Source organism: Hyperolius riggenbachi, chromosome 1 (assembly GCF_040937935.1).
Source record: "Hyperolius riggenbachi isolate aHypRig1 chromosome 1, aHypRig1.pri, whole genome shotgun sequence".
Taxonomy (NCBI): Eukaryota; Metazoa; Chordata; class Amphibia; order Anura; family Hyperoliidae; genus Hyperolius; species Hyperolius riggenbachi.
Genome location: NC_090646.1, coordinates 433,482,633 through 433,510,064, shown reverse-complemented (window position 1 = coordinate 433,510,064; position 27,432 = coordinate 433,482,633). Strand labels below are relative to the sequence as shown.

General features: G+C 42.1%; 1 protein-coding gene and 1 long non-coding RNA gene across 2 annotated transcripts in view; one reads left to right on the top strand and one right to left on the bottom strand.

The window, feature by feature from the left end:
* Window positions 1-20,240, top strand: part of HSD17B3 (hydroxysteroid 17-beta dehydrogenase 3) — a 61,021-nt gene extending 40,781 nt beyond the window's left edge. The window contains exons 7-11 of the mRNA XM_068271425.1: window positions 7,678-7,712; window positions 15,753-15,834; window positions 15,968-16,033; window positions 19,547-19,696; window positions 20,109-20,240. Coding sequence (XP_068127526.1) covers window positions 7,678-7,712; window positions 15,753-15,834; window positions 15,968-16,033; window positions 19,547-19,696; window positions 20,109-20,222 — 447 coding nt within the window. The 3' untranslated portion in view covers window positions 20,223-20,240. The remainder of the gene's footprint in view (window positions 1-7,677; window positions 7,713-15,752; window positions 15,835-15,967; window positions 16,034-19,546; window positions 19,697-20,108) is intronic.
* The window catches only part of LOC137553048 (uncharacterized), a 133,958-nt gene that overhangs the window by 2,758 nt on the left and 103,768 nt on the right, over window positions 1-27,432 (bottom strand). Inside the window, exons 2-3 of the long non-coding RNA XR_011027208.1 lie at window positions 20,096-20,179; window positions 3,931-4,047 (exon numbers count right to left, since the gene is read on the bottom strand). This is a non-coding gene — a long non-coding RNA (uncharacterized lncRNA). The remainder of the gene's footprint in view (window positions 1-3,930; window positions 4,048-20,095; window positions 20,180-27,432) is intronic.

The following is a 27,432-nucleotide window of genomic DNA, read 5'->3' as shown; positions in this document are numbered from 1 at the left end:
AAAAATACACCCCAAAACACATTATACTACTTTTCCTGAGTATGGCGATACCACATGTGTGACACTTTTTTGCAGCCTAGGTGCGCTAAGGGGCCCAACGTCCTATTCACGGGTCATTTTGAGGCATTTGTTTTCTAGACTACTCCTCGCGGTTTAGGGCCCCTAAAATGCCAGGGCAGTATAGGAACCCCACAAGTGACCCCATTTTAGAAAGAAGACACCCCAAGGTATTCCGTTAGGTGTATGGCGAGTTCATAGAAGATTTTATTTTTTGTCACAAGTTAGTGAAAAATGACACTTTGTGAAAAAAACCCAATAAAAATCAATTTCCGCTAACTTTTGACAAAAAATAAAATCTTCTATGAACTCGTCATACACCTAACAGAATACCTTGGGGTGTCTTTTTTTCTAAAATGGTGTCACTTGTGGGGTTCCTATACCGCCCTGGCATTTTACGGGCCCAAAACCGTGAGTAGTCTGGAAACCAAATGTCTCAAAATGACTGTTCAGGGGTATAAGCATCTGCAAATTTTGATGACAGGTGGTCTATGAGGGGGCGAATTTTGTGGAACCGGTCATAAGCACTGTGGCCTTTTAGATGACAGGTTGTATTGGGCCTGATCTGATGGATAGGAGTGCTAGGGGGGTGACAGGAGGTGATTGATGGGTGTCTCAGGGGGTGGTTAGAGGGGAAAATAGATGCAATCAATGCACTGGGGAGGTGATCGGAAGGGGGTCTGAGGGGGATCTGAGGGTTTGGCCGAGTGATCAGGAGCCCACACGGGGCAAATTAGGGCCTGATCTGATGGGTAAGTGTGCTAGGGGGTGACAGGAGGTGATTGATGGGTGTCTCAAGGTGTGATTAGAGGGGGGAATAGATGCAAGCAATGCACTGGCGAGGTGATCAGGGCTGGGGTCTGAGGGCATTCTGAGGGTGTGGGCGGGTGATTGAGTGCCCTAGGGGCAGATAGGGGTCTAATCTGATAGGTAGCAGTGACAGGGGGTGATTGATGGGTAATTAGTGGGTGTTTAGGGTAGAGAACAGATGTGAACACTGCACTTGGGAGGTGATCGGACGTCGGATCTGCGGGCGATCTATTGGTGTGGGTGGGTGATCAGATTGCCCGCAAGGGGCAGGTTAGGGGCTGATTGATGGGTGGCAGTGACAGCGGGTGATTGATGGGTGGCAGTGACAGGGGGTGATTGATGGGTGATTGACAGGTGATTGACAGGTGATCAGTGGGTTATTACAGGGAAGGACAGATGTAAATAATGCCCTGGCGAATTGATAAGGGGGGGTCTGAGGGCAATCTGAGCGTGTAGGCGGGTGATTGGGTGCCCGCAAGGGGCAGATTAGGGTCTGATCTGATGGGTAACAGTGACAGGTGGTGATAGGGGGTGATTGATGGGTAATTAGTGGGTGTTTAGAGGAGAGAATAGATGGAAACACTGCGCTTGGGTGGTGATCTGATGTCGGATCTGCGGGCGATCTATTGGTGTGGGTGGGTGATCAGTTTGCCCGCAAGGGGCAGGTTAGGGGCTGATTGATGGGTGGCAGTGACAGGGGTGATTGATGGGTGGCAGTGACAGGGGGTGATTGACAGGTGATTGACAGGTGATCAGTGGGTTATTACAGGGAAGGACAGATGTAAATAATGCCCTGGCGAATTGATAAGGGGGGGTCTGAGGGCAATCTGAGCGTGTAGGCGGGTGATTGGGTGCCCGCAAGGGGCAGATTAGGGTCTGATCTGATGGGTAACAGTGACAGGTGGTGATAGGGGGTGATTGATGGGTAATTAGTGGGTGTTTAGAGGAGAGAATAGATGGAAACACTGCGCTTGGGTGGTGATCTGATGTCGGATCTGCGGGCGATCTATTGGTGTGGGTGGGTGATCAGTTTGCCCGCAAGGGCGGGTTAGGGGCTGATTGTTGGGTGGTAGTGACAGGGGGTGATTGATGGGTGATAGGTGATTGGCAGGTGATTGACAGGTGATCAGTGGGTTATTACAGGGAAGGACAGATGTAATTAATGCACTGGTGAATTGATAAGGGGGGGGGGTCTGAGGGCAATCTGAGCGTGTGGGCGGGTGATTGGGTGCCCGCAAGGGGCAGCTTAGGGTCTGATCTGATAGGTAACAGTGACAGGTGGTGATAGGGGGTGATTGATGGGTGATTGATGGGTAATTAGTGGGTGTTTAGAGAAGATAACAGATGTAAACAATACATTTGGGAGGTAATCTGACGGCGGGTTTGCGGGCGATCTAATGGTGTGGGTGGGTGATCAGATTGCCCGTAAGGGGCAAGTTAGGGGCTGATTGATGGGTGGCAGTGACAGGGGGTGACAGGGGGTGATTGATGGGTGATAGGTGATTGGCAGGTGATTGACAGGTGATCAGTGGGTTATTACAGGGAAGAACAGATGTAATTAATGCACTGGCGAATTGATAAGGGGGGGTCAGAGGGCAATCTGAGCGTGTTAGGCGGGTGATTGGGTGCCCGCAAGGGGCAGATTAGGGTCTGATCTGATAGGTAAAAGTGACAGGTGGTGATAGGGGGTGATTGATGGGTGATTGATGGGTAATTAGTGGGTGTTTAGAGGAGAGAATAGATGTAAACAATGGATTTGGGAGGTGATCTGATGTCGGATCTGCGGGCGATCTATTGGTGTGGGTGGGTGATCAGATTGCCCGCAAGGGGCAGGTTAGGGGCTGATTGTTGGGTGGCAGTGACAGGGGGTGATTGATGGGTGATTGATGGGTGATTGACGGGTGATTGACGGTTGATTGACAGGTTATCAGGGAAGATAGATGCATACAGTACACAGGGGGGGGGGGGTCTGGGGGGGGGTCTGGGGAGAATCTGAGGGGTGGGGGGGTGATCAGGAGGGGGCAGGGGGCAGGGGGGGGGATAAAAAAAAAATAGCGTTGACAGATAGTGACAGGGAGTGATTGATGGGTTATTAGGGGGGTGATTGGGTGCAAACAGGGGTCTGGGGGGTGGGCAGGGGGGGGTCTGAGGGGTGCTGTGGGCGATCAGTGGGCGGGGGGGGGCAGATCAGTGTGTTTGGGTGCAGACTAGGGTGGCTGCAGCCTGCCCTGGTGGTCCCTCGGACACTGGGATCACCAGGGCAGGAGGCAGCCTGTATAATACACTTTGTATACATTACAAAGTGTATTATACACTTTGTAGCGGCGATCGCGGGGTTAACATCCCGCCGGCGCTTCCGTATGGCCGGCGGGATGTTACGGCGGGTGGGCGGAGCCAGTTGCCGGGGGAAGCGCGCGTCATCAATGACGCGATCGCTCCCCCGGCATGCCTAAAGGACGCGCCGCCTGAAGGCGTATTGCGGTCCTTTAGGCGTCCACTTTGCCGCCGCCCATGGGCTGTGGGCGGTCGGCAAGTGGTTAATAAAAAAGTGCTTCATTTTTAAACTAATTATGTATAAATGATTTAGTTAGTGTTTGCCTGTTGTAAAATCTTTCCTCTCCATGATTTACATTCTGACATTTATCACATGGTGACATTTTTACTGCTGGCAGGTGATGTCAGTAGAAGGAGATGCTGCTTGCTTTTTTTTTGGCAGTTGGAAACAGCTGTAAATAGCTGTTATTTCCCACAATGCAACAAGGCTCCCACAGTGTGATGTCAGAACCATGATCCTGACATCCCACTGTGAGAGGGGTTTCACCACAATATCAGCTATACAGAGCCTCCTGATGATCTGTTTGTGAAAAGGAATAGATTTCCCATGGGAAAGGAAGTATCAGCGACTGATTGGAATGGAGTTCAATTCTTGGTTACGGTTTCTTTTTAAGTCAATTGAAGAAGTAGTCACTGGAGATGGTTAGGTTAGATTTGCCAATTCATAGCTTTAACAGAATCCTGTTGCTATGTTGCTGATGAAAATTCACCTTAGTGTTGCATACCTACTTTTTACACTGGAGTCTGTGGGATCATTGTCTTGATTTTATTTTTCCTTCAAATGATTACTGTACAAAGATCCTGAACATGATACTGTCACCAAAGCTCCAACGGAAATGAGAGTACCTGTTGAAACATGTCACAAATGAATTAAATGTTTTAAAAGTGCAGTTTTTCTATATATCGTACCTAAATTTTTGTTGGGAAAGCAAATTTTGGTGTGGGGTAAAATGGGTTATAAATTACATTTTACAAATTATCAGTTAAATGAGAAAAAAACTATTTGTAGATATAGCTAAATAGTTTAATACATGTCACAGTCTACTCCTGTCACATGAAAAAAATGCCACATTAAAAATTGTTTTTCTTGTAAACAATTTAACTTAAGTTTACAGAAAAATAACATGTTTCATGTGATGTTGTATAGGATATAGCAGCCATTTTGTGTAATTAGTATCTTCTTGTGGGAGCCTCCATTTCCTGTATGACAGTCATTTTGTGTATGCCTGGGCAGTGTGGTTCAATTGGAGAGAGTGCAGACCCTCCACCTCCAATGCAAATGGGACAAGTGTTTGCATTCTCTCTGAAGTCTACACATAATGACATGTAAATATCGTTCCCCACCAGCAGCTGGCATTCAGTAGCACACTTGTCTGAAAGAACCTGTAACACCACCATCCTTGCACACCACCATCCTGTGCTCCCCCAGCTCCATTTATGAAGAGCATAGGCATAGAATTAGCAGTGGTTCTCTAACCTCCTCTGCCGGAATCTGACGGTGTGTGACCAATGCAAAATAACAAGAATTACAACCTAAGATGGATTTGGGGGCAGATTCCAGTTCACACTAATTCTAGGTTCACATTGGTGCGTTTTGGTGTGTAATGCAGCTTCCACACTGCAATGTACCACCTATAACAGTTCACAGTGTGGCAGGTACGTTGCGGTATAATGGTGTGCAGCATCGTAACCCACTGCATGCAGCACGTTACCACAAAACGTGCATGTTAACAGTGACGTATTTTTCCTTGACTGTATGCTTTACTGTATGTGATGCTGTTACAGGGAACACAATACAAACGGTGAATCTAGCCTAAGGATTGCAAATCCCATTCTGTGAATAAATTGTCCAAATTCTTCTCCTTACCACTAGAGGTGATCAATAAGATGGAAAAAATTCCAGTTTGCATGCAAATATAATACTAATTGTTTGCATCTTGAAATTGAGCCAATTAAAATTGTGCATATAAGCCAGAAAAAATTGCATCACATTGACCATCTCTAGTTGTTATTGCTTGTTATTTGGGTTGGTTGGTAATGCCCATTCCACAGAAATTTCCGATTTCCTCCAATGCTAATTTTTCAATTTTCCGACTACCGATTTTCCAGATTTTTGATTTCCGAGGAGTATTTTATTTGTCATTATCTGCATCAGAGAATGCAAAAAAAAAAAAAAAAGGAAATCAGAAATCGGAAAAATGGAAAATGAGTCTTGTGATTGGTCTAAAATTACCACGGTTATCCGTTTTTTTGCGTAAAAATTTTGCATTCTCTGATTGGTCCGATGCTTCCGAGTTCTGTGATTGGACTACAATTACCAAGATGCGGTAAATCGGACTTCCACGGAATTCCGATTTCCATTTTCCAATTTCCGATTGGAAATGGTGTTACATTATACCATGTATAATGTTTAGAGTGTGATGCCCAAAGTCCACACAATACTAATTAACCCAAAAAGAAATCAGTCCTCTTTAGAAATTTCTCCTTAGAGCATATATGATCATTTTTTCCTGTTCACTTTCAATCCAGTTTTCAGAAACAAAAACAACATCATAGTGCAGTCTGTTGTAACAATGATGAAGGGGGTCCACACCCCAGTGTAAATACCAGTGATTGTTACTGCCTTCACCTCATGCAAAGAGCCCAACACACAGAGGCATAGCTATGGGTGGGCAAGGGGGCACAGCACTGTAAGGGGGGCGCAGAGCATGGCTTTGATCATTTACCAGTGTACTAAACAGGAGTCCCATGTTCAGCTGGGTTTTTCAGCAAAGTCGTAGATATCCAGAATGTCTGCTTTAATTCTTGGACAGTTCCCCTCTTATCATTCTTCCTGATCCCCATGGTTTTAATAATCATTCTCCGAGAAACTCTGCTTAAAGAGAACCTGTATCTCAAGTCTTTTACTAGGCTTCAGTACCTGAAGTTAGACCACGGGAATGGTAAACAGAGACAATATTTACAAAACATTGCATTCTTTGTAACTAGGGTATAGAACAAGGGAATATTAATTAATAAGGTGGGTCCTATGCCCCTGCCCGCCAATTGTAGGCTTAGGGGTATGGCTCGGGTGATGTCAGAATTGAACTCTTTGATGTTCATATAAAATGGGGAGACCGGATGGAAGAGGGTACTTTTTAATCTATGTTCCAGCTATCCGGCTCTCTCTATGCTTCCTAGTTAGAATACTAGCTTCCTGTCTGTATACTGTAAATATATGTGATGTACATAGGACATAGGAAAGACTATTTATACTCTGAAGAAATCAAACTGTAACACAAGATGCTTAATAAACCCATTTGAAAGGTGAAGAAGGCTGTCTCCGCTCTATCTCCTGTATGCTGTCACTGTGAGTTGCAGCTCTGATGAGTTGCTGGTGCCAGAACAATAAAGACACACACAGATAGTGCCCAGTCTGTGCTTTCATTAGTCATGATTCTAAGATAAATTCAGCCTAGATCTCTAACATGTAGCTTGTTTGTTGTTCCCAAGATGAGACAACAAGTGGAGAACTTGTTCTTTCTCACTATTTTCCAAAAAGTTCCGAGATTTTTTTTGGAAGAACACTTTTTTAATTGGCCTTTAAGTGATTGTATATGGTTTCTGAATTGAAAACTTTGTTTTGAGAATGTGCTGCTAAATAAATAACATTACATTTTGGTAAAGAATTCTCTGGAAGTCTCCTATTGGTTTCTACCTTCTCTTTGTAAAAATTTTCCATAGTTCTCTGGCTGTCATTACATAAAATCACTTCCAAAATCGACATTACGGTATGTGATGTGAGTGGGATCTGACACATGCAGAATCCCCTTCTTGCCATTAAAAAGACTGATGAATGAGCACATTTGTGGGAGACCAGCAAATGTATTACCAACTGTCTGCTATAGGGTGACAAGAGTTCATTACTCTGGCCTGGAATAGCAAACTTTGAAATACCACTGCAATGCTGCACAGGTATGCTGGTTCCATGTATATAGAAGAAAGACTGTGATTCATGTTCAGTTTTAGGAATACAGACAGACCCTTCTTACACACTTGATTTACAACATTTCAGAGATACAAACAAAATTGTCCCCATGTACAAAATGTACAATACTGTTTTTTTTTAATTACATATTTTTGTTTCATGTTACAGTATCGTATAAACTGTTATAAGTCGTTTACTGTAAATCATTAACCATTTTTCACAATGTTTAACACAGGATTCAACTTACAAACAAGTTCAACTTAAAAACAAACTTCCTGAACGGTCCTGTTTGTAAGTAGGGACTGCCTGTATTAACAAACACAAAAGCTACATTTCCCTGCACATATAATTAGCCTTTAAAACAAAAAAAGACAAGGAGAAGCTATCCAAAAACAAACCATTGAGCTTAGATGGTTATATTTTGGCAATTTGGTGATTCTGAAAAATCCCTCCAGTTTATTATATATACAAATTCCACCTATAATATTAGTTTCTTTCTTGTTTTTTAGATGACAAGAATAATATTAAAACAAATGGCAGTCAGGTAAGCCCACATGAAAACAAGCATAACTTAAATATTGAACAATACTTCAATGGATGACCATCATAGCATGCTGCTAACATTGGATGTTAACAACTCAACTATCTGTTTTTAGAATTGTTCTGCAGTCTTACCAAAAATGTATTGTGATAGTTGCCAGACTAAATTCTGATGCCACTTAACTATAGCTTTCCTTCAAGCCTGGTGTGACAGACCCAACTCCAACTATAAACGTCTGCTTAGCCGAACTACAACAATGGATAAGTGACAACTGGCTGAGACTAAATGCAGATAAAACTGAAGTCCTTCTGATCGGAGGGCAGTGCATGACAACAAAACAACCTCACTTGCAGTCTTCACCACTGGTAATAGGAGGCACATATCTACATAGCTCTGAGCATGTGCGTAGCCTTGGAGTTCTAATTGATGCGGATTTAAACTTTAGAACATCTCTGCTGTGGTGAAATCATCCTATTTTCACCCTAAGAACATCGCAAAAATCAAGCACCTGATCCCCCCAGACGATCTACCAACCTTAGTTCATGCCTTCATTACATCACAACTGGACTGTTGTAATGCTCTCCACACCGGCCTTCCAAAAAAAGGACATGTACTGCTTACAGTTGATACAGAAACCCATCACTGCCACATAACACCAGTCCTGTACTCCCTTCACTGGCTACCTATAAAATGGAGGATCTTATTCAAAATTGGCCTACTGACATTTAAATAACTACATAATCTGGGACCTGGATACATGAAGAAATGTTGCAGCTGCGTAGCAATCCCTGCAATCTCAGATTCACATGTTCTAATAATCTTGTCATACCCAGAGTCCGCCTGAAAACTTTGGTCCCAGAGCCTTCTGTCATGCTGCTCCTACAGTATGGCACTCTTTACCTCAGCAGATCAGCACTGCTCCATTTCAGGATGTGTTTAAATCCAGACTGAAAACCCACCTATTCAGTTTGGTATTTGCAGAAATATAATTTTTGTTGTGTTAATACTTCATCCTACTACCAATTACTGAACCTAAGAGAGACCACGTGCTTTGAGTCCTATGGGAGAAGAGCGCTATAGAAATGTTATTGTTGGTAAATATAACATAAATGGATTGCTTAAAGGTTGGCAATATTCTTTTTATAGAAACTCTTATGTGCCCCTCTATATCCTGCTACACTATTCAGAATACTAAACAAGTACAAACAAAATAGATAACACATCATAAATATGCTTATTATTATATATTCATTGGTGGCTATGTGACCACTGCTAAGTGCTGCTGTTTTGGAATCCTGGGTCCCCCAATACCACTTACTGTAATGCATGGCTGAGCTGCTGTTCACCATCTCAGACAGGATGTTTGGACAGTGGAGTTCTACAGGTCAAATACCAACACCAGGGCCCTTTTTCTCCTAAGTTTTCTCCTAGGAGATCATTTCTTTTTAAAGATACTCCGTAACAAAAATTGCATCCTGTTTTTTATCATCCTACAAGTTCCAAAAGCTATTCTAATGTGTTCTGGCTAACTGCAGCACTTTCTACTATGACAGTCTCTGTAATAAATCAATGTATCTTTCCCCTGTCAGACTTGTCGGCCTGTGTCTGGAAGGCTGCCAAGTTCTTCAGTGTTGTGGTTCTGCTATGAACTCACCCTTCCTGGCCCCTCTATGCACACTGCCTGTGTGTTATTTAGATAAGAGAGAAGAGAGAAGCTTCTCTTATCAGCTGGATAAATCGTCCTCTGAGCTGGCTGGGCTTTCACATACTGAGGAATTACAAACAAGGGCAAAGCTGTTTGCAGGAAGAAAAGAGCAGCCTGAAACTTCAGTGCATGAGAACTGCAGGGGGGGGGAAGAAACACACAAATGATCTCTTGAGATTCAAAAGGAATGCTGTATACAGCCTGCTTGTGTATGGATGTATTTTCTATGTGTGGACATACTGTACATCAACCTACTTCCTGTTTTGGTGGCCATTTTGTTTGTTTATAAACAAACTTTTTAAAACTGTTTTTAACCACTTTTAATGCGGCGAGGAGCGGCAAAATTGTGACAGAGGGTAATAGGAGATGTCCCCTAACGCACTGGTATGTTTACTTTTGAGCGATTTTAACAATACAGATTCTCTTTAAAATAAGTTTTGAGCTCTCTACAACGAAATAACAAAAAAGTAGGTAAAAAAGTACAGTCAAAATTGTCATTTCATTGATACAGTGCAGTTTCTAGGCTAAAATGCACCCAGGGCGAGGGTGTAAAAATTGCGCCCCCCCGCAGCAAGGTATGGGTGCCCGCAGTATAGGTTAGCCAGGTATAGTTGCACTCAGTATAGATTCCCCCAGAATAGGTACCCCAGTATAGGTAGCCAGCTATAGGTCCCCCCAGTATAGGTAGCCAGGCATTGGTGAGCCAGCATAGTTGCCTCCGGTATAGGTTAGCCAGGTAGGTGCCTCCAGTATAGGTAGCCAGTATAGTTGCCCCCAGTATAGGTTAGATAGGCAGGCGTCCCCGGTATAAATTAGATAGGTAGTAGGTGCCCCCAGTACAGGTTAGCTAGGTGGGTGCCTCTAATATAGGTAGCCAGAATAGTTGCCCCCAGCATAGGTTAGATAGGTAGATGCCCCCAGTATAGGTTAGTTAGGTAGGCGCCTCCAATATAGGTAGCCAGTATAGTTGTCACCTGTATAGGCTAGCTAGGTATGTAGGTGCCCCCAATACAGGTTAGATAAGTTAATGCTCCCACTATAGGTTAGATAGGTAGCTGCCCCCCAGTATAGGTTAGATAGGTAGGTGCCCCCCTGTATAGGTTAGATTAGGTAGCTGCCCCCTCAGTATAGGTTAGATTAGGTAGCTGCCTCCCAGGTTAGATAGGTAGCTGCCCCCCAGTATAGGTTAGATAGGTAGGTGCCCCACAGTATAGGTTAGATAGGTAGCTGCCCCCCAGTATAGGTTAGATAGGTAGCTGCCCCCAGTATAGGTTAGATAGCTGCCCCCCAGTATAGGTTAGATTAGGTAGCTGCCCCCCAGTATAAGTTAGATTAGGTAGGTGCCCCCCAGTATAAGTTAGATTAGGTAGGTGCCCCCAGTATAGGTTAGATTAGGTAGGTGCCCCCCAGTATAGGTTAGATTAGGTAGGTGCCCCCCAGTATAGGTTAGATAGGTAGCTGCCCCTCAGTATAGGTTAGATAGGTAGGTGCCCCCCAGGATAGGTTAGATAGGTAGGTGCCCCCCAGGATAGGTTAGATAGGTAGGTGCCCCCCAGGATAGGTTAGATAGGTAGGTGCCCCCCAGGATAGGTTAGATAGGTAGCTGCCCCAGTATAGGTTAGATTAGGTAGGTGCCCCCCAGTATAGGTTAGATTAGGTAGGTGCCCCCCAGGATAGGTTAGATAGGTAGGTGCCCCCAGGATAGGTTAGATAGGTAGGTGCCCCCCAGGATAGGTTAGATAGGTAGCTGCCCCAATATAGGTTAGGTAGGTGCCCCCCATGATGGAGAGGGGAGCCGCAGCTGCGGGGAGGGCAGCCCGACCTCTCCCTCCCTTCCACTCTCCGGGCTGCCCTCCGTGCGATCTCCCCTCGGACTGCAGAGTAATGCAGCAGGGAAGCGTTATAGAAAACTACTCACCTCCCTGGTTCCGATCGCTGCTCTCTCGCCGCCAGTCTCCTCTCTCTGCATAGACGCTGGTACACACACACGCTGCTTCCGGCTAAATAGGAAGCAGCGTGTGCATGTGTGTATCAGCGTCTATGGAGAGATGAGACTGGCGGCGAGAGAGCAGCGATCGGAACCAGGGAGGTGAATAGTTTTCTATAGTGCTTCCCTGCTGCATTACTCTGCAGTCCGAGGGGAGATCGCACGGAGGGCGGCCCGGGGAGTGGAAGGAAGGGAGAGGTCGGGCTGCCCTCCCCACGGCTGCGGCTCCCCCCTCCATCACAGCGCCCCCTCCCAGCAGCGCTCAGGGCGGCGGCACGGGCCGCACTGCGGTAGAAACGGCCCTGCATTGATAAGGAGTGATACAGTGGCTTGCAAAATTATTCGGCCCCCTTGAAGTTTTTCACATTGTCACATTACTGCCACAAACATGAATCAATTTTATTGGAATTCCACGTGAAAGACCAATACAAAGTGGTGCACACTTGAGAAGTGGAACGAAAATCATACATGATTCCAAATATTTTTTACAAATCAATAACTGCAAAGTGGGGTGTGCATAATTATTCAGCCCCCTTTGGTCTGAGTGCAGTCAGTTGCCCATAGACATTGCCTGATGAGTGCTTATGACTAAATAGAGTGCACCTGTGTGTAATCTAATGTTAGCACAAATACAGCTGCTCTGTGACGGCCTCAGAGGTTGTCTAAGAGAATCATGGGAGCAACAACACCATGAAGTCCAAAGAACACACCAGACAGGTCAGGGATAAAGTTATTGAGAAATTTAAAGCAGGCTTAGGATGCAAAGAGATTTCCAAAGCCTTGAACATCCCATGGAGCACTGTTCAAGCGATCATTCAGAATTGGAAGGAGTATGGCACAACTGTAAACCTACCAACACAAGGCCGTCCACCTAAACTCACAGCCCGAACAAGGAGAGCGCTGATCAGAAATGCAGTCAAGAGCCCCATGGTGACTCTGGACGAGCTGCAGAGATCTACAGTTCAAGTGGGGGAATCTGTCGATAGGACAACTATTAGTCGTGCACTGCACAAAGTTGGCCTTTATGCAAGAATGGCAAAAAGAAAGCCATTGTTAACAGAAAAGCATAAGAAGTCCCATTTGCAGTTTGCCACAAGCCCTGTGGGGGACACAGCAAACATGTGGAAGATGGTGCTCTGGTCAGATGAGACCAAAATTGAAATTTTTGCCCAAAATACAAAGCGCTATGTGTGGCGGAAAACTAACACTGCACATCACTCTGAACACACCATCCCCACTGTCAAATATGGTGGTGGCAGCATTATGCTCTGGGGGTTCTTCTCTTCGGCAGGGACAGGGAAGCTGGTCAGAGTTGATGGGAAGATGGATGGAGCCAAATACAGGGCAATCTTGGAAGAAAACTTCTTGGAGTCTGCAAAAGACTTGAGACTGGGGCGGAGGTTCACCTTCCAGCAGGACAACGACCCTAAACATAAAGCCAGGGCAACAAAGCTTATCCATGTGTTAGAATGGCCCAGTCAAAGTCCAGATCTAAATCCAATCGAGAATCTGTGGCAAGATCTGAAAACTGCTGTTCACAAACGCTGTCCATCTAATCTGACTGAGCTGGAGCTGTTTTGCAAAGAAGAAGGGGCAAGGATTTAATTCTCTAGATGTGCAAAACTGGTAGAGACAAACCCTAAAAGACTGGCAGCTGTAATTGCAGCAAAAGGTGGTTCTACAAAGTATTGACTCAGGGGACTGAATAATTAAGCACACCCCACTTTGCAGTTATTTATTTGTAAAAAAATGTTTGGAATCATGTATGATTTTCAATCCACTTCTCATGTGTACACCACTTTGTATTGGTCTTTCACAGGGAATTCCAATAAAATTGATTCATGTTTGTGGCAGTAATGTGACAAAATGTGGAAAACTTCAAGGGGGCCGAATACTTTTGCAAGCCACTGTATATCACCTAAAAGAATTTGAGAGAAAAAGTTAATTGGGGCACAAGTGTTTTACACTTTTAATTAAAGCACTGACACTGGCTTTAGGAACAAAAAATGTTTATTTTGTTTCTCAATCCTCTCTGGTCTTGGAATGTTTCTTGAAGTCTTTCGGGCTCTTCAGATTCTTTTCATTCTCTGCTACCTTTTTGTGTTGATTTATGCATCTTCTGGTTAGAAAGTAGTCTCTTCCTCCATGGCAGTGTCCATGTTAATAAGAATCTTCAGTGATGAATAGCTGTGTCTAGGAGTGTTGCTTGAAAACACTTATGTGCTTGATTAAATGGTGTTATTCTCCGATGAAGCAGATTTGTCTAGACTTGGAATTGACGTGATGGGTCTGTTTTAACAGATCAATCACTTTCAGGAGGCAGGAGAAGAATTTCACTTCCATGAATCAGAATGGTCATATTGCTATGTATGTGGTACGCAGGTTTTTCTTCTTCTGCATATTATTGTGATCTCCTTCTATACACCTGGAATGCGTTCTGCATTTACGGTGTCAGTTGTCAAGGGTTCTTTAAACTGAGGCGCTCCATAAATTATGAAGTAACTCTTACCCTGTAAGGAAACAGGTTTCTGGCTATGAGTACCTCAATCCTTAGAATGTATAGCCCCCACACATTTGTGAGTAACCACTCCTATCTCAGTAACAGCTGAAACAGTTGTAACATATGCTTGAAGGGTACCTGAATGACTATGTGATATGATGGAAATATACAGCCCCTTTTTTATTTTTGATCACAGTATGCATTGAGAATCCACTGTTAGGTGCTCATACATCTAGCGATTATGGGAAGATTCAACCAAGGGATAGATCTCTCTCTGATTGAATATGATCAGAGAAAGATCTGTTGGCTGCCCATACACTGCAAGCCAATTCCTGATCGGTTTCAGCATGAAATATTTTGGGAATTGGCCTTCTGATGCAAACTTTCCCCCACAACGATGTCCCCTAAATGTTTTATGTGATCCCAGCAACCGTGCATTTATACATTACCTGTCACGCCATCCCCATGTGTCTACACTGTATTTCCGCATTGGAGCTCCTCAAGATTACCGCCGTAGAGCACATGGGGTGCGTGTGTGATGTCACACACGCACCCCACGTATATGTGCCAGTGGTCACGTGGGGCGCTAATGTGAATGTATGGTAGACACTGCGGTGGATACTCGGGGGATGGCGTGATAGGTAGAGTATAAATGCACAGGCAAAGGGGGGGCACATAAAAAATTTGGGGGACAACAGTTGGAGTTTCCATCATGTTTGTCATTATCGCATGCCATTAATGCCTCGCACCAGACCAACCATGATGGCCCGAGATTTCCCAGCATGTGTGATTGATACAATCGACCATTTTCAGCCCAAAATCACTCGACTCAGGCATGCTTGTGGAGGCACTGATTTTCATCCGATTCAATAGTAATTATCGAATTGGATGGTAGATTGGTTGCCAAGTCGACAGGTATAAGCCCACCTTAACATAATTCTCACTGATAACTTATTACGAAAAAAACTTCTGAGCACAGCATAGATAAAAAGTAAATAAATCAAGATAGGAGTTGTATACCATCAAAAGACTGTCATTCAAGTGAGACAATAGAAAAATAAAGCTTACGGTACATTTTTAGCTTTTAAACACAAAATAAAACTGGGATTCTGGGAAAGTTATATTTAGTAGTAGGCCTATAGATACAATTGTTTAACTCATGGTTTATTTTCAGTTTAGTTTTCCTGTAAGAGAGCCTGTTCCAGGTCTCGAGAACAGATGACTTTCAGTCGTGATGTATATTTGTGGACATGACGTGGTCAATGCAGTTATTTTATATTGTGTGGCTTTTATAATTAACTTGTAGACGCCAATGGGCGTGAGCATGGCGACAGCCTCAGGACTGCCAAATGCCAATTGGCGTGCAATCCTGGGGGCGTGTGAAGCTTATGACAGCTGATCGCTGTCATAGGCTGGCAGTGGGAGGGAGGGATAGGAAAGACATTCAAAAAATAGGTTTATTTATTAAAAATAAATATTTGTAAAAAATAAACAAACAATACTTGGAGTGATCAGAGCCCACTAACAGAAAGCTCTGTTGGTGGGCAGAAAAGGGGAGGTGGGGAATCACTTGTGGGCTGAGTTGTACGGCCCTGTAGCGAGGCCTTAAAGCTGCAGTGGCCTTAATTGCAAAAATAGCCTGGTCACTAGGGGGGTGTAAGACTATGGTCCTCAAGTGGTTAAGATGTATGTGTTTCATTTCTGTCAAATGTGTATAACAATTCAGAAATATAACTTAATGTATTGGATATATTGTTTGTTTACTGTCTGATAAAGGCTTTAGGCCTTTTTTCCCCTTCTTTCAAATTGCTCTGCTCTTTGTAATATCATTTTGTCTTGTATATATTTCAGGAGAAAAGGTCTTATATTGAATATATCCTCTGCTTTTGGCAGCTTTCCTTGCCCGCTTTATGCAATCTATTCTGCATCAAAAGTAAGTCCTTACCTTCACAGGGGTTACTTGATTGAAAATAGCTTTTTCTGTGCATGTATATATTTACTGTATGATATAATTGGTTTATTTTATTAGTATGCATTCATGCTTTATTCTTCTTTTGTCTTAACAGGCATTTTTAATAACATTTTCCAAGGCACTTCAAGCTGAGTATAAGTCAAAGGGAATAATTATACAGGTAATGTTTGGTGTCATACCAGTTTTGTTCAATCTTATCACCTAATATATCAAAATATTAATGTAATGATTGGTGTCAGCGACAGCTATTCTGATTACTGGTGATCTGCAGTATCACCACTAATACAGATGCTATATCTGATTATATGGTGATCTGCAGAATCACCATTAATGCTGATATAGCGCCACCAAGGTACCTGATAAGTGTAGGGTGTTTGGTGCAACAGTAATACAAAGAGCACAGGCAATAGATCAGGATCTCCTGAGGAGCAAGAGAGTCTGACTGTATCAATGTAATTCACAAGTAATGATTCAGATACTACTGCAGCCGAGGAGCTTACTAGCTGGGAGATCACAGTCAGCAAGGAGATAGAATCACCTGAGTGTGAGAGGTGATTCAGACAGTACTGCGGCCGAAGATTGTACTGAATACAATCTTGGCTGGACAATAGCTACTGTAACACTGACGTGACTAAGGTGCTATTGCAGCAGTAAGGGAAGGCTGAAACACAGTGTAACTGTAGTGATTCAGACCTTACTGCAGAAGTATATTCCCGAGGAGCGGGAATAACAAGAACCCCTCAGCCTAGGCTAGACCTAGTGCTGAGGGTAGAGTAGTCAGACAGGCAGATTCGGCAACACACGGACAGAGGCAGTACAGAAGCAAGAGGCAAGATCAGAGTGGTGTCACAGGCAGAGTTCGGCAATCAGGTCAGATAGGCAACGGCACAGAATCAGAAGACAGGAGAGTAGTCAGGCAAGCAAGAGGTCATAACAAATAATACAGTTCAATTAGTACTTTAAGCTATCAAAGAATCTGACTCAGGTCTGAGGGCTAACACATATAGCATTCGCAACAGCAGACAAGGATCGACTGACAGGCAAGGTCTATATATACCTGGAGCGCTCCTAAACTCCACCCCATTCACTCAACCAATCAGAAGGGCGACTGGAGTCAGCTGACCGGCAGGTCAGCTGACTGCCTTTCTACCTGCACAAAGGTCCTGTCGCCTTGCGCGCGCGCGCGTGACCCTCAGCCTCTGTGTGTCAGAGAGGCTATGCATAATGTCAGAATGTAAAAAGGCTGCCGGCTGGGTTTCGGGAACTGCCGCCATGCCGCTGGCCGCGGCGGCGGTTTCCCTGCTGCCCTGCGACACAGGTGCTGCGCTGGGAACTGACTGTGCGCGCGGAAACCGCCGGCTGAGACGCAGAGACCGCCGCCATGTTGCTTACCGCGGCGGCGGTACTTCTGCTAGCCCTTACAATTAATCACTCAAATAAGATGTTTTCTGCATTTTAAATAAAATGTGTCCACAGGAAGGGCTGATCAGAGCACCAAACTCATGAATTTAATAATTCTTCAAGGTTTTTTTAAATTTCCTATGAGTTTTTTTTATTATTTTCTGGGCCTTCATAGCTATTTAGGGACTCTTTAGAACTTTGATCCTATTGGGTAAGCAAAATGGAGTTAAATTCAACAACAGCAACAAACAACATCTGTTAAAGGACCACTTATTGTGAAAATGCTAAAATTTTAAATTTTAGCAGCATTCTCCATCATTCATTGGATATTGAGAGGATGTGGCATTGGATCATTTCCGAGGATACTGTTGTAGGAGTAAAAAAAGGTAAGTATTTATGATTAATTAACATTAACCCCTTCCCGATCACCTAACACCAATAGGCATCAGGAAGGTGGCAGCCCCAGGACCGTGTAATGGCAAAAGACATCGAGAGCAGTGGGCGGGGATTGCAGGGGATCACGAGCGCATCCCCGCTTGACTGACGGAGCTCCGCTCTGTCAACAGTCTGCCAACGGCAATCACCACTATCTGACTGTTAGACATCTATTTACATTGTGCAGCACTGCAATCTACGGCAGCGCTGTACTAGGGACAGTCATGTCCATGGCTGCCCCCTGCAGTGGCCAACAGAGCGATCGCTCTCATAGGCTGATGCCTATGAGAGACAATCACAGAGATTTGCTAGCAAGGGGATGGAAGGGGGGGAGGATGAAAAAAAATAGTAACTTTATTTTAAAAAAAAATAAATTAATTGAAAAAAAAAAAGGCGGCAGCAGCGATCAGAGCCCACTAACAGAAAGCTCTGTTGGTGGGCAAAAACAGGGGGGATTCATTTGTGTGCTCAATTGTATGGCTCTGCAGCGAACTATTAAAGCTGCAGAGCACTAATTTGTAAAAAAATAGCCTAGTCACTAGGGGGGTGTAAGCCTGTGGTCCTTAAGTGGTTAATAAGGGACTATTTTCAACCCTTATTGGAAATGGGTAAGGGTTCTTTAAAAAAAAAAGCAAAAATGGTGAAATCCTGCTCAGGCCATGGACCTGCAGAGGACACGACTTTCCCTTTCTAAGCTCACATGTGCTTCCCTCCTTGCACAGGACTCCTGAGAAGCATGTCCTTCACCCTCAAAGTGTGGAACACACTCCTGGGGTGTGAGTTGGCTAATACTAACTAACTCCTTCCACAGCTAACCCCCTGTGGTCCATTGTAACTTCAGCCACACCTACTCCTATCCCAATAGTGGCCATATTGCTATTGTTAGAAGCTGCACATGGCCATTGGCCAATGCTTCATTCTATATTAGAACAATAGACACATGTAAAATCAATAAATATCATAGCACAACACTCATGCCATGCCACTGCCTGGGTTTTTGGACACTTTGATCACTTTTTTTTAAAGAAATTGTGGATGCAGAGATGCCCTGAAGATTTAAAAGTTCAACTGCCATTACAATCAACGGGGCTTGCTGTAACCGCTCGTTTAGCACATTTTCACAGCAAAATTCGCAAATAGGTTTACGAGTGTGTTCCCCCATCCCTAGCGAAGAGTGCCCCATACACATCAGTGATGGCACAGAGCACCACATGCACTTATGTCACAGTGTGACATATGTGATGTTAAATTTATAGCTTTTATTTGATTGTTTTAATCATGAGTGTGTCAATATCTAACATACGCATCAGTTACAAAAGTCTATTATTTCATTTGAGCAAAAAAAAAAAAATTCAAAATTTTTATATTGGAAAAAAAAAGAAATAGTAACTTGTGTGGCCACCATTAGGTGATCCAATTTTACAGTATATCGATAAATACAATACAAAATACAGAAAGATTGAAAGTTTTTTTATTCATTCAAAAAATCTGATTGAATTTTCTGGGGGTTTTTTGATTGGAAGTTGTGGATTTTTTATGTAAATGAATGGCGTGGAGTAGACTGTCAATTTCTTGATGTATAGCCGCAAGAAATTATTTCAGAGTTTGCGATTATTATTTTTTTCATAATTGGGGAAAACACGTGTGGTCAGATGTTTCAAATGTTACAATCAATCAGAAAAATGTATTGTAATTCTTGAATTGAAAAGAAATGTAATAATTGTATGGAGCGTGGACACCTTTATGCAATGTCTTTATAATGTTAAATATGAATAAGTTCAGAATATAACAAAAGATGAAATCTGTATGTATAAACCATATTTCCTTTGCTTCTTAGGTAGTTACACCATATGGCGTCTCAACTCCAATGACCAAAAACCTATCAACAAATATCATCATAAAATCTTCAATGGAATTTGTAAAGGAATCACTGAATTGTGTTGCCCATGGAAGTGAGACGTATGGCTGCCTTGCTCATGCTGTTTTGGTAAAAGAATTTGTATACATTGCTAAAGCAGTTGCTTTTACACATAGTATATGCAATCCATACACTAAAAGTAAATTTAAACTAAAGATGGTGATCATAGCAAAACACAGCCAGAACTGTAGTGCAAGCTGTGACAGTCACATACTTATTTTAATCTTCAGCGTTGCTGTTATGGATAGAAACTTTTCATATTCTAATTGAAACTGCAATATACAAACACTCATTCTCCTGTCCCCATGTGACCACTCTGGTGCCTAATGATTAGTAGTGATCAGTGGAGAGACTGTTGTGATGACTTTAGAATCGAAAATGGTACCAGGTCTATATGTAACACTGTTAACTATTTTTAAAGATACATGAGCATAAGAAACACTCTATATAACACTCTAATCACATCACCTCTGTATTTCAGGGATGTATCATGGACAGTATTCCTCTGTGGATCATCCATAACACTATGGTACAAGAACAGGTCCTGCGCATCTACAGTTCAAAAGGAAAAAAAGGAGTAAATGGCAGAACATGATATCATACAACCTTTAAACAAAGTGATGTTCCCTAAAATGTCAATTTCATTAGGCGTGATGTATAGGGATCGTCGAAAATGCCAATTTGCACAGAATGTTACTTTGTTTTTATTTTTGTCAATAAAGTTAGTTAATTGTAAAAAAAGGCTTTTTTATGGATGTGGAATTATTATCTATTATCTATTCTGTGGAATCCACATTTCCAATCGGCAACCAGAGTAAACTTTGGGATTCTCTAATTGGTCTAATACTTCCGAGTCTCCTGATTGGCCTAAAACTTCAGTCTGAAATACAGATTTCTAGATACTGATTTATGCCGTAGAAAGACGATCTATGATCACAAATTCGGAAAATGGAATTCCATGGAATTTGAAAACTCATTCCTACTGATGTATATTTTCTGCTAACTGCATGCCAAGTTAAGCAGCTTGAAAACAGACCAATCAAATCCCGTAGCAACAGCATTTGCAGTCCATTTTCAAGCTTCATAAATTTACATACATTTTTTAAACAGATAAATCTGAGCCAGGCTGACTGAGATACGATTCATTACTGCAAAAACATTTATGATTATATTGGAATGCTTGCAATGCAGACTGCATGTAAACTATATAATAAAGACAGAGCAGTGGGTCAATGGAATTTGATTTTGTGGCTGACAATCCTGCTTTAAGTATTTTGTAATGCCTTTTCACTTGTTAGGTGCCGAAAAAATATTTGAATATAATATATATATTAAAGATGAAAAACCATTTTTTTGTGAGAAAGCTAAGGAGAAAAGTAAATTAAATCAGGCACCCATTTGATTACTTTTGCTTTATAAACACATAATTGTCTCTATAGTTATGTTATGTGTCTCTGCATTATTATCACCCGTTATCTAATTTAAGCATATCTACACTTTTACTGAGGAAAATTTGACAGTGGTTCAGTTAAATATGTAAAGTATATTTCAAGGACTTAAAGGAATACCGAGGTGAAAATAAACTGATGAGATGAACAGTTGTATCCCCCTACTCCTAAAAACAGTTGCATTTTATATTTAAATCTACTTACCGGTAAGTTTTTACTGTTTTATTGTCTCTGCTCAATGAGACATTCATTAACGTACGCCAGGGTTAAATCTATTAACTATTGATGCTTTTAATCTCTTTCCTGCTCTTAGAAGCCAGGGTTTATGGCTGTAACTTCTTATCTATAAGTGTTAAGGTGGCCACTAAAGATACAATTTGCTGAACGGTTGTTTATGAAGGATTTTGTCTATGAATGATCAGAAATGATTGTTTGGGACCACTAATGGACAAAAATATCCTAACCAGTCCAATCAGATTAATGAAATCAGATTTTCAGATCAATTTCACTAACCACTTGAGGACCGGAGTGTTAAACCCCCTAAAAACCAGGCCATTTTTCTGTAAATGGGCCACTGCAGCTTTAAGGCCTCGCTGCAGGGCCACACAACTCAGCACACAAGTATTTCCCCCCAACCCTTTTCTCCCCACCAACAGAGTTTTCTATTGGTGGGGTCAGATTGCTCCCGCAGTGTTTTTTTTAAAAATATTTATGTTATTTATTTTTCAATAAATTTCCCTATTTTTTATTTACAATACAATACAATACAATAACATTTCTATAGCGCTTTTCTCCCATAGGACTCAAAGCGCTCATATTTATTTTCTATTTCCCCCTCCCTCCCCCCGCCAGCCAATTAGTGCAATCAGCTGTCATAGGCTTCAGCCTATGAGAGCCGATCACTCTCGTGACTCCCAGGGGGACAGCCGTGTCACACGGCTGTCCCCAGTACAGCACTGCCTTAGATCGCTGTGCTTTACAGCAATAAAAGACGGTGGATCGTCGTTTAACAGGAGCTCCATCATCAGAGTGGAGATGCGCGCGCATAGGCGCGCGATCTTCCGCAAACTATGCCCTAAGGACTTAACGCAAACCACGCCCTAAGGACCTGCAGGCTACTGATGCATCTGTACAGCCTTGGCTTTGTAATGTCACCTGAGGGATTGGATCCCGATCCTTGCTAGGCCACGTGCCTCATAAATGTGTACAAGGCTTTAGTTGCGTTGTCTTACCTGAATCAGCTGTGCAGCAATAATAAACACCTATTTTGTTATTGTAATATATATATATATATATACACCTTCATTCGGCACCATATCACAGGAAGTGTGATAACTTGACTCTCATCACAGCAAACAGCATAGGACATAGGACTTCGTAGACATTGTCAAAGTTCAAGAGTTTATTTATAAAACAAATATACAGATGTGTTCAGTAGCAATATCTAACTAACCTCGGCAAACCAAACGGTCTGTAGAATCTTTGCGTTCCTTGCATACTTGATCTATCCCTAATAGCTAGATCAGGCCTCTCTTAGTTACATCTATGCATATATACAGCATACAGATCAGGTAGAATGAAAGTAGGAAAAGGAGGGAATAAAGTTCTCAATCAGAAGTTGCCCCCCGGGAGCCCTTCTTATATTCTTATACTAACCTCTAAAGAGTTAAATGTGACATCATCTGAGCAGGGACGGATCAATAACTCATCGCCTGCTATTGGCTGATAAGAACCCGTGATATCATGACAAGCACAGTCTTTACTGCGCATGCCCTGGTTCCAGGGACCTGACTCTTAATCTAAGAAGAACATTGTTTAATGTATATAGCTTTTGTTGACCTTTAGGAAATATGAAAACACTCAATGTTTACAGAAAAAGACTGCCTCTCTGTCTGTACATCGTAGTCTTGTGCAGTCCGAATCACACTGTTCTTCAGTGCTTTTAGAAATGCTCCTTAAAGGTATACTCTGCAAATCAAGTCCTTTAACTAAACTCAGTTAAAGTAACTGAGGCCTACGAATTCAAGCATATAATACTTAAATTCTAACAGTTATCTCTATTGTCCCTGAAGCAATCAGTTCAGCATTAACAGTCATACAGTCATATCAGGTGGCTGAAGAAAGCAAATAACTCTTAAAATGTAACTTTATAAAAATGAGTGCATACATGTCTAACCAAAGAATGTCTATACAACAAAATAGCTACATTATCCACAATATTCCATAGTACATAGTGCAGACTTGGCATTTCAGGAATACATTATTGAAATGTTAACCAATATGAAATCTAAGTTCTAAATCAGTTCACAGCCAAAGGACATACAAAAATTGGGACAGCTAAGAATTGCTGCTATAATAGAAAAATAACATTGATGATGCTATAATACTACAGCTAATATCATAAATAGAGATTTGACAACGGGGGTTGTACCTGGAATTGATTTTGGCACTTGAAACTATAGTGCACGGCTCAGCTGACTCAGAACTCTTGACAGCGCACCAGGATCCTGAACCTGGCATGCCCAGGCCTCCCAGGATGGAAAAGCAGGGGGAACTCATCCGCGGGGCAAACATAGGTGAGCCACATTAAGAATCATATAAAAAAGGAGGAGGGCTAAAGCCCTGTGTGCCGTGGCAATCTCCTATACAGTTCAAAATGTTAAGACTTATTTGTTCTGAAGGGTTAATTAGTAGAACAAAAAGTCCAGTTCTGTGTTCTATGACTATTTTGTGAATTAAATTTACTTCCTCAGAGCCACATTGAGATAATCATCCTGAGTATTTATCCTTATCATGCATAGTTCAAATAATCACATATTTAACTCATCAGGAGGGTCACGTCATGGTGCCAGAAAGAAGAAGCCTATTTGGCCATGGTTATGAATTGCCTTGGGTCAAGGAAGTCATTTGTTCATTCATGTGGATGCCTCTCATTATGTAATATAGTTAGCAGCACTGGTAGATATAATTTCAATCTGGACTTTGATATAATTTAGGAATGCATATTAAATTGTATTTTAAATTCATAAGTAAAAAGAGAGATGTTTCAGAGCCATAAAAAAAAATCTTGGAGAATATTAACTGCGGAGAGCTAGCTGAAAATTTGACATAATTCCACCAAAAATATGTGCTGGAAAGAAGTTCACAAAAAACAAATATTGTCTGCAGAGCAGCTTGAAAATGTTAAACGTCATTTTACCACAATAATAAGTAAAACACTTGTAATAGTCAGCCATTTGATTGATTGGACCAGGAAACTGTCTATCAAGAACATCAAGCATATTTCTGTTTTGCTGTGAATATGTAGCAAGAACAGAAAAGACATTTAGTTAATTATAAAATTCTCCATAGCTCAGTATTTTTTTGCCAGAAAATTAGTGTGCAGATGTAGGGTTCTTTCACATGGTCTTCATTCTTTATGACAGAGCCATCAATGGCCATTCAGGTCCATATCGCAAACTAGTAAGTATTACACTACTACAGTACCAGACTGCCTGTCAGAGCTAAAGGGTAAAAACATAAAACCAGTTTACCAGGAAACAAAGTTTATTAGTCAGTAAGGGGAAGAGAGAAGTGGGATGTGTACCGCATTCAGTTCACATGAAGGGCAGGGACAGCAGGATAGGGTGGAAGATATGTTTCAGATAGCTGGCTGGAAGCCTCAAAGCTTGTCCTAACTGTATGGAAATCTGAACCATGTCAAATGAGCATCATAGCTGGCCTTATCTTGGCCATATGTGACTAATAGACTGGATCATGGATAAACTTAAAGGGGAAGACAGAGGGCTAGGAGAGAGAGAAGTTTGAGGGTGATTTTACTGTATTTATTGCATGCTACTCTTTGAAAAACAGTAGCAAATTAATTTGACTAGTCAAGGATATTCAAAAGATCCCTACCCTGTGCTCTCCGCAGTAGCATTTTGTGCTGGGTCATGTTCCACTGCTATTGGGTGTCCCGTTCAGAGTGGTAAAGAGGGCAGCCCATTAGAGTGAAAAAGTGTGTGGATAGAAGGAGAATGGACACACAGCCAGAGGTGTGTGTATCTCTGTGGTGACATGTAAGTGCTAGGTGGTGGTACTCCAAGATATGTTACATAGTTACATAGTTATTTTGGTTGAAAAAAGACATACGTCCATCGAGTTCAACCAGTATAAAGTACAACACCAGCCTGCTCCCTCACATATCCCTGTTGATCCAGAGGAAGGCGAAAAAACCCTTACAAGGCATGGTCCAATTAGCCCCTAAAGCGAAAAATTCCTTCCCGACTCCAGATGGCAATCAGATAAAATCCCTGGATCAACATCATTAGGCATTACCTAGTAATTGTAGCCATGGATGTCTTTCAACGCAAGGAAAGCATCTAAGCCCCCTTTAAATGCAGGTATAGAGTTTGCCATAACGACTTCCTGTGGCAATGCATTCCACATCTTAATCACTCTGTAAAGAACCCTTTCCTAAATAAATGGCTAAAACGTTTTTCCTCCATGCGCAGATCATGTCCTCTAGTCCTTTGAGAAGGCCTAGGGACAAAAAGCTCATCCGCCAAGCTATTATATTGCCCTCTGATGTATTTATACATGTTAATTAGATCCCCTCTAAGGCGTCTTTTCTCTAGATTAAATAAACCCAGTTTATCTAACCTTTCTCGATAAGTGAGACCTTCCATCCCACATATCCCACACAATCTTACTGACAATCACCCCTTTTGTGGACTAGAACAATCTCTATTTTGACCTATGACACTGTATTATCAAATCATTTGCATGATCTTGTTTTGTTGTGAGTTTCCTGTATGTTCTACCTTGTATGTTACCCCTTTTATCTATTGTGCAGCGCTGCGTAATATGTTGGCGCTATATAAATACAATAAATAAATAATAATAATATCAATTTTGTTGCTCGTCTCTGCACCTGCTCTAAAACTGCAATATCTTTTTTGTAATGTGGTGCCCAGAACTGAATTCCATATTCCAGATGTGGCCTTACTAGAGAGTTAAACAGGGGCAATACTATGCTAGCATCTCGAGTTTTTATTTCCCTTTTAATGCATCCCAAAATTTTGTTAGCTTTAGCTGCAGCTGCTTGGCATTGAGTACGATTATTTAACTTGTTGTCAATGAGTACTCCTAAGTCCTTCTCCAAGTTTGATGTCCCCAACTGTATCCCATTTATTTTGTATGGTGCTAGACCATTAGTACGTCCAAAATGCATGACTTTACATTTGTCAACATTGAATTTCATCTGCCATGTATGTGCCCATATAGCCATTCTATCCAGATCCTGTTGCAATATGACACTATCTTCCTGAGAGTTGATGATTCTGCACAATTTTGTATCATCTGCAAAAATAGCAACATTGCTCACTACTGCATCTACTAGGTCATTAATAAATAAATTGAAGAGCACTGGACACAGAACAGACCCCTGTGGGACCCCACTGCTAACAGTCTCCCATTTTGAGTACGATCCATTGACCACAACTCTTTGTTTTCTGTCCATTAGCCAGTTCCCTATCCATGAACACAAACTCTTCCCCAGTCCTTGCATCCTCAACTTTTGCACCAGACTTTTGTGGGGAACAGTGTCGAAGGCCTTTGCAAAGTCTAAGTATATCACATCTACAGCATTCCCAATATCCATATTAGCATTCACTACCTCATAAAAGCTGAGCATGTTAGTCAAACAGGACCTGTCTTTAGTAAACCTAGAGAACAACAAATCAGAGAATTGGCTCTTGGGTGCATGAAAAAGTCAATAAATAATTTTATTAGTAAATTTCATACCAAAAAATCTTAACACCAAATCTAATACAAAAAACTACACTATGATAAAAATACACATATAACGATGCTCCGCCAACATTGGTCACTAGGACTCGCGATCTTTACACTAGTTGTGGGGCTGCAGTCCCCAGAAACTGCTACTTATCACAAAATATATGGCTGGTTTAAAGGACATGCGTGAGAGTCTCATAAGGCAATATATCATCCTAGGCAATGATGTAAAAATGCATAAGTTCATGAGGTTATACCCCCCATTTTCAGGGGCAAAGGTGACATAGCTGGAAAAAGCCTTGGAAAATATATATATATATATGGGAGTAGTTCTCCTGTAAATGTCCAAAAATCTGCACCCCCCACTCGCAGGGGTGGATGGAAGGTCAAATAAAGAGCTGGTGAATGAACAAAGCAAGCTGTCATCAGAGGGTTGTGGTACAGATCATGCTGTTAGTTGAAAAGTGATGTAGAAAGCTTCAAACATGCGGCAGATTGTAGGCATGCAGCATACTTTGGTTGTTAAGCATCCATAACATAAAAGCAATGATGAAGCACAAGCAGGATTAGATGCCAGCAGAA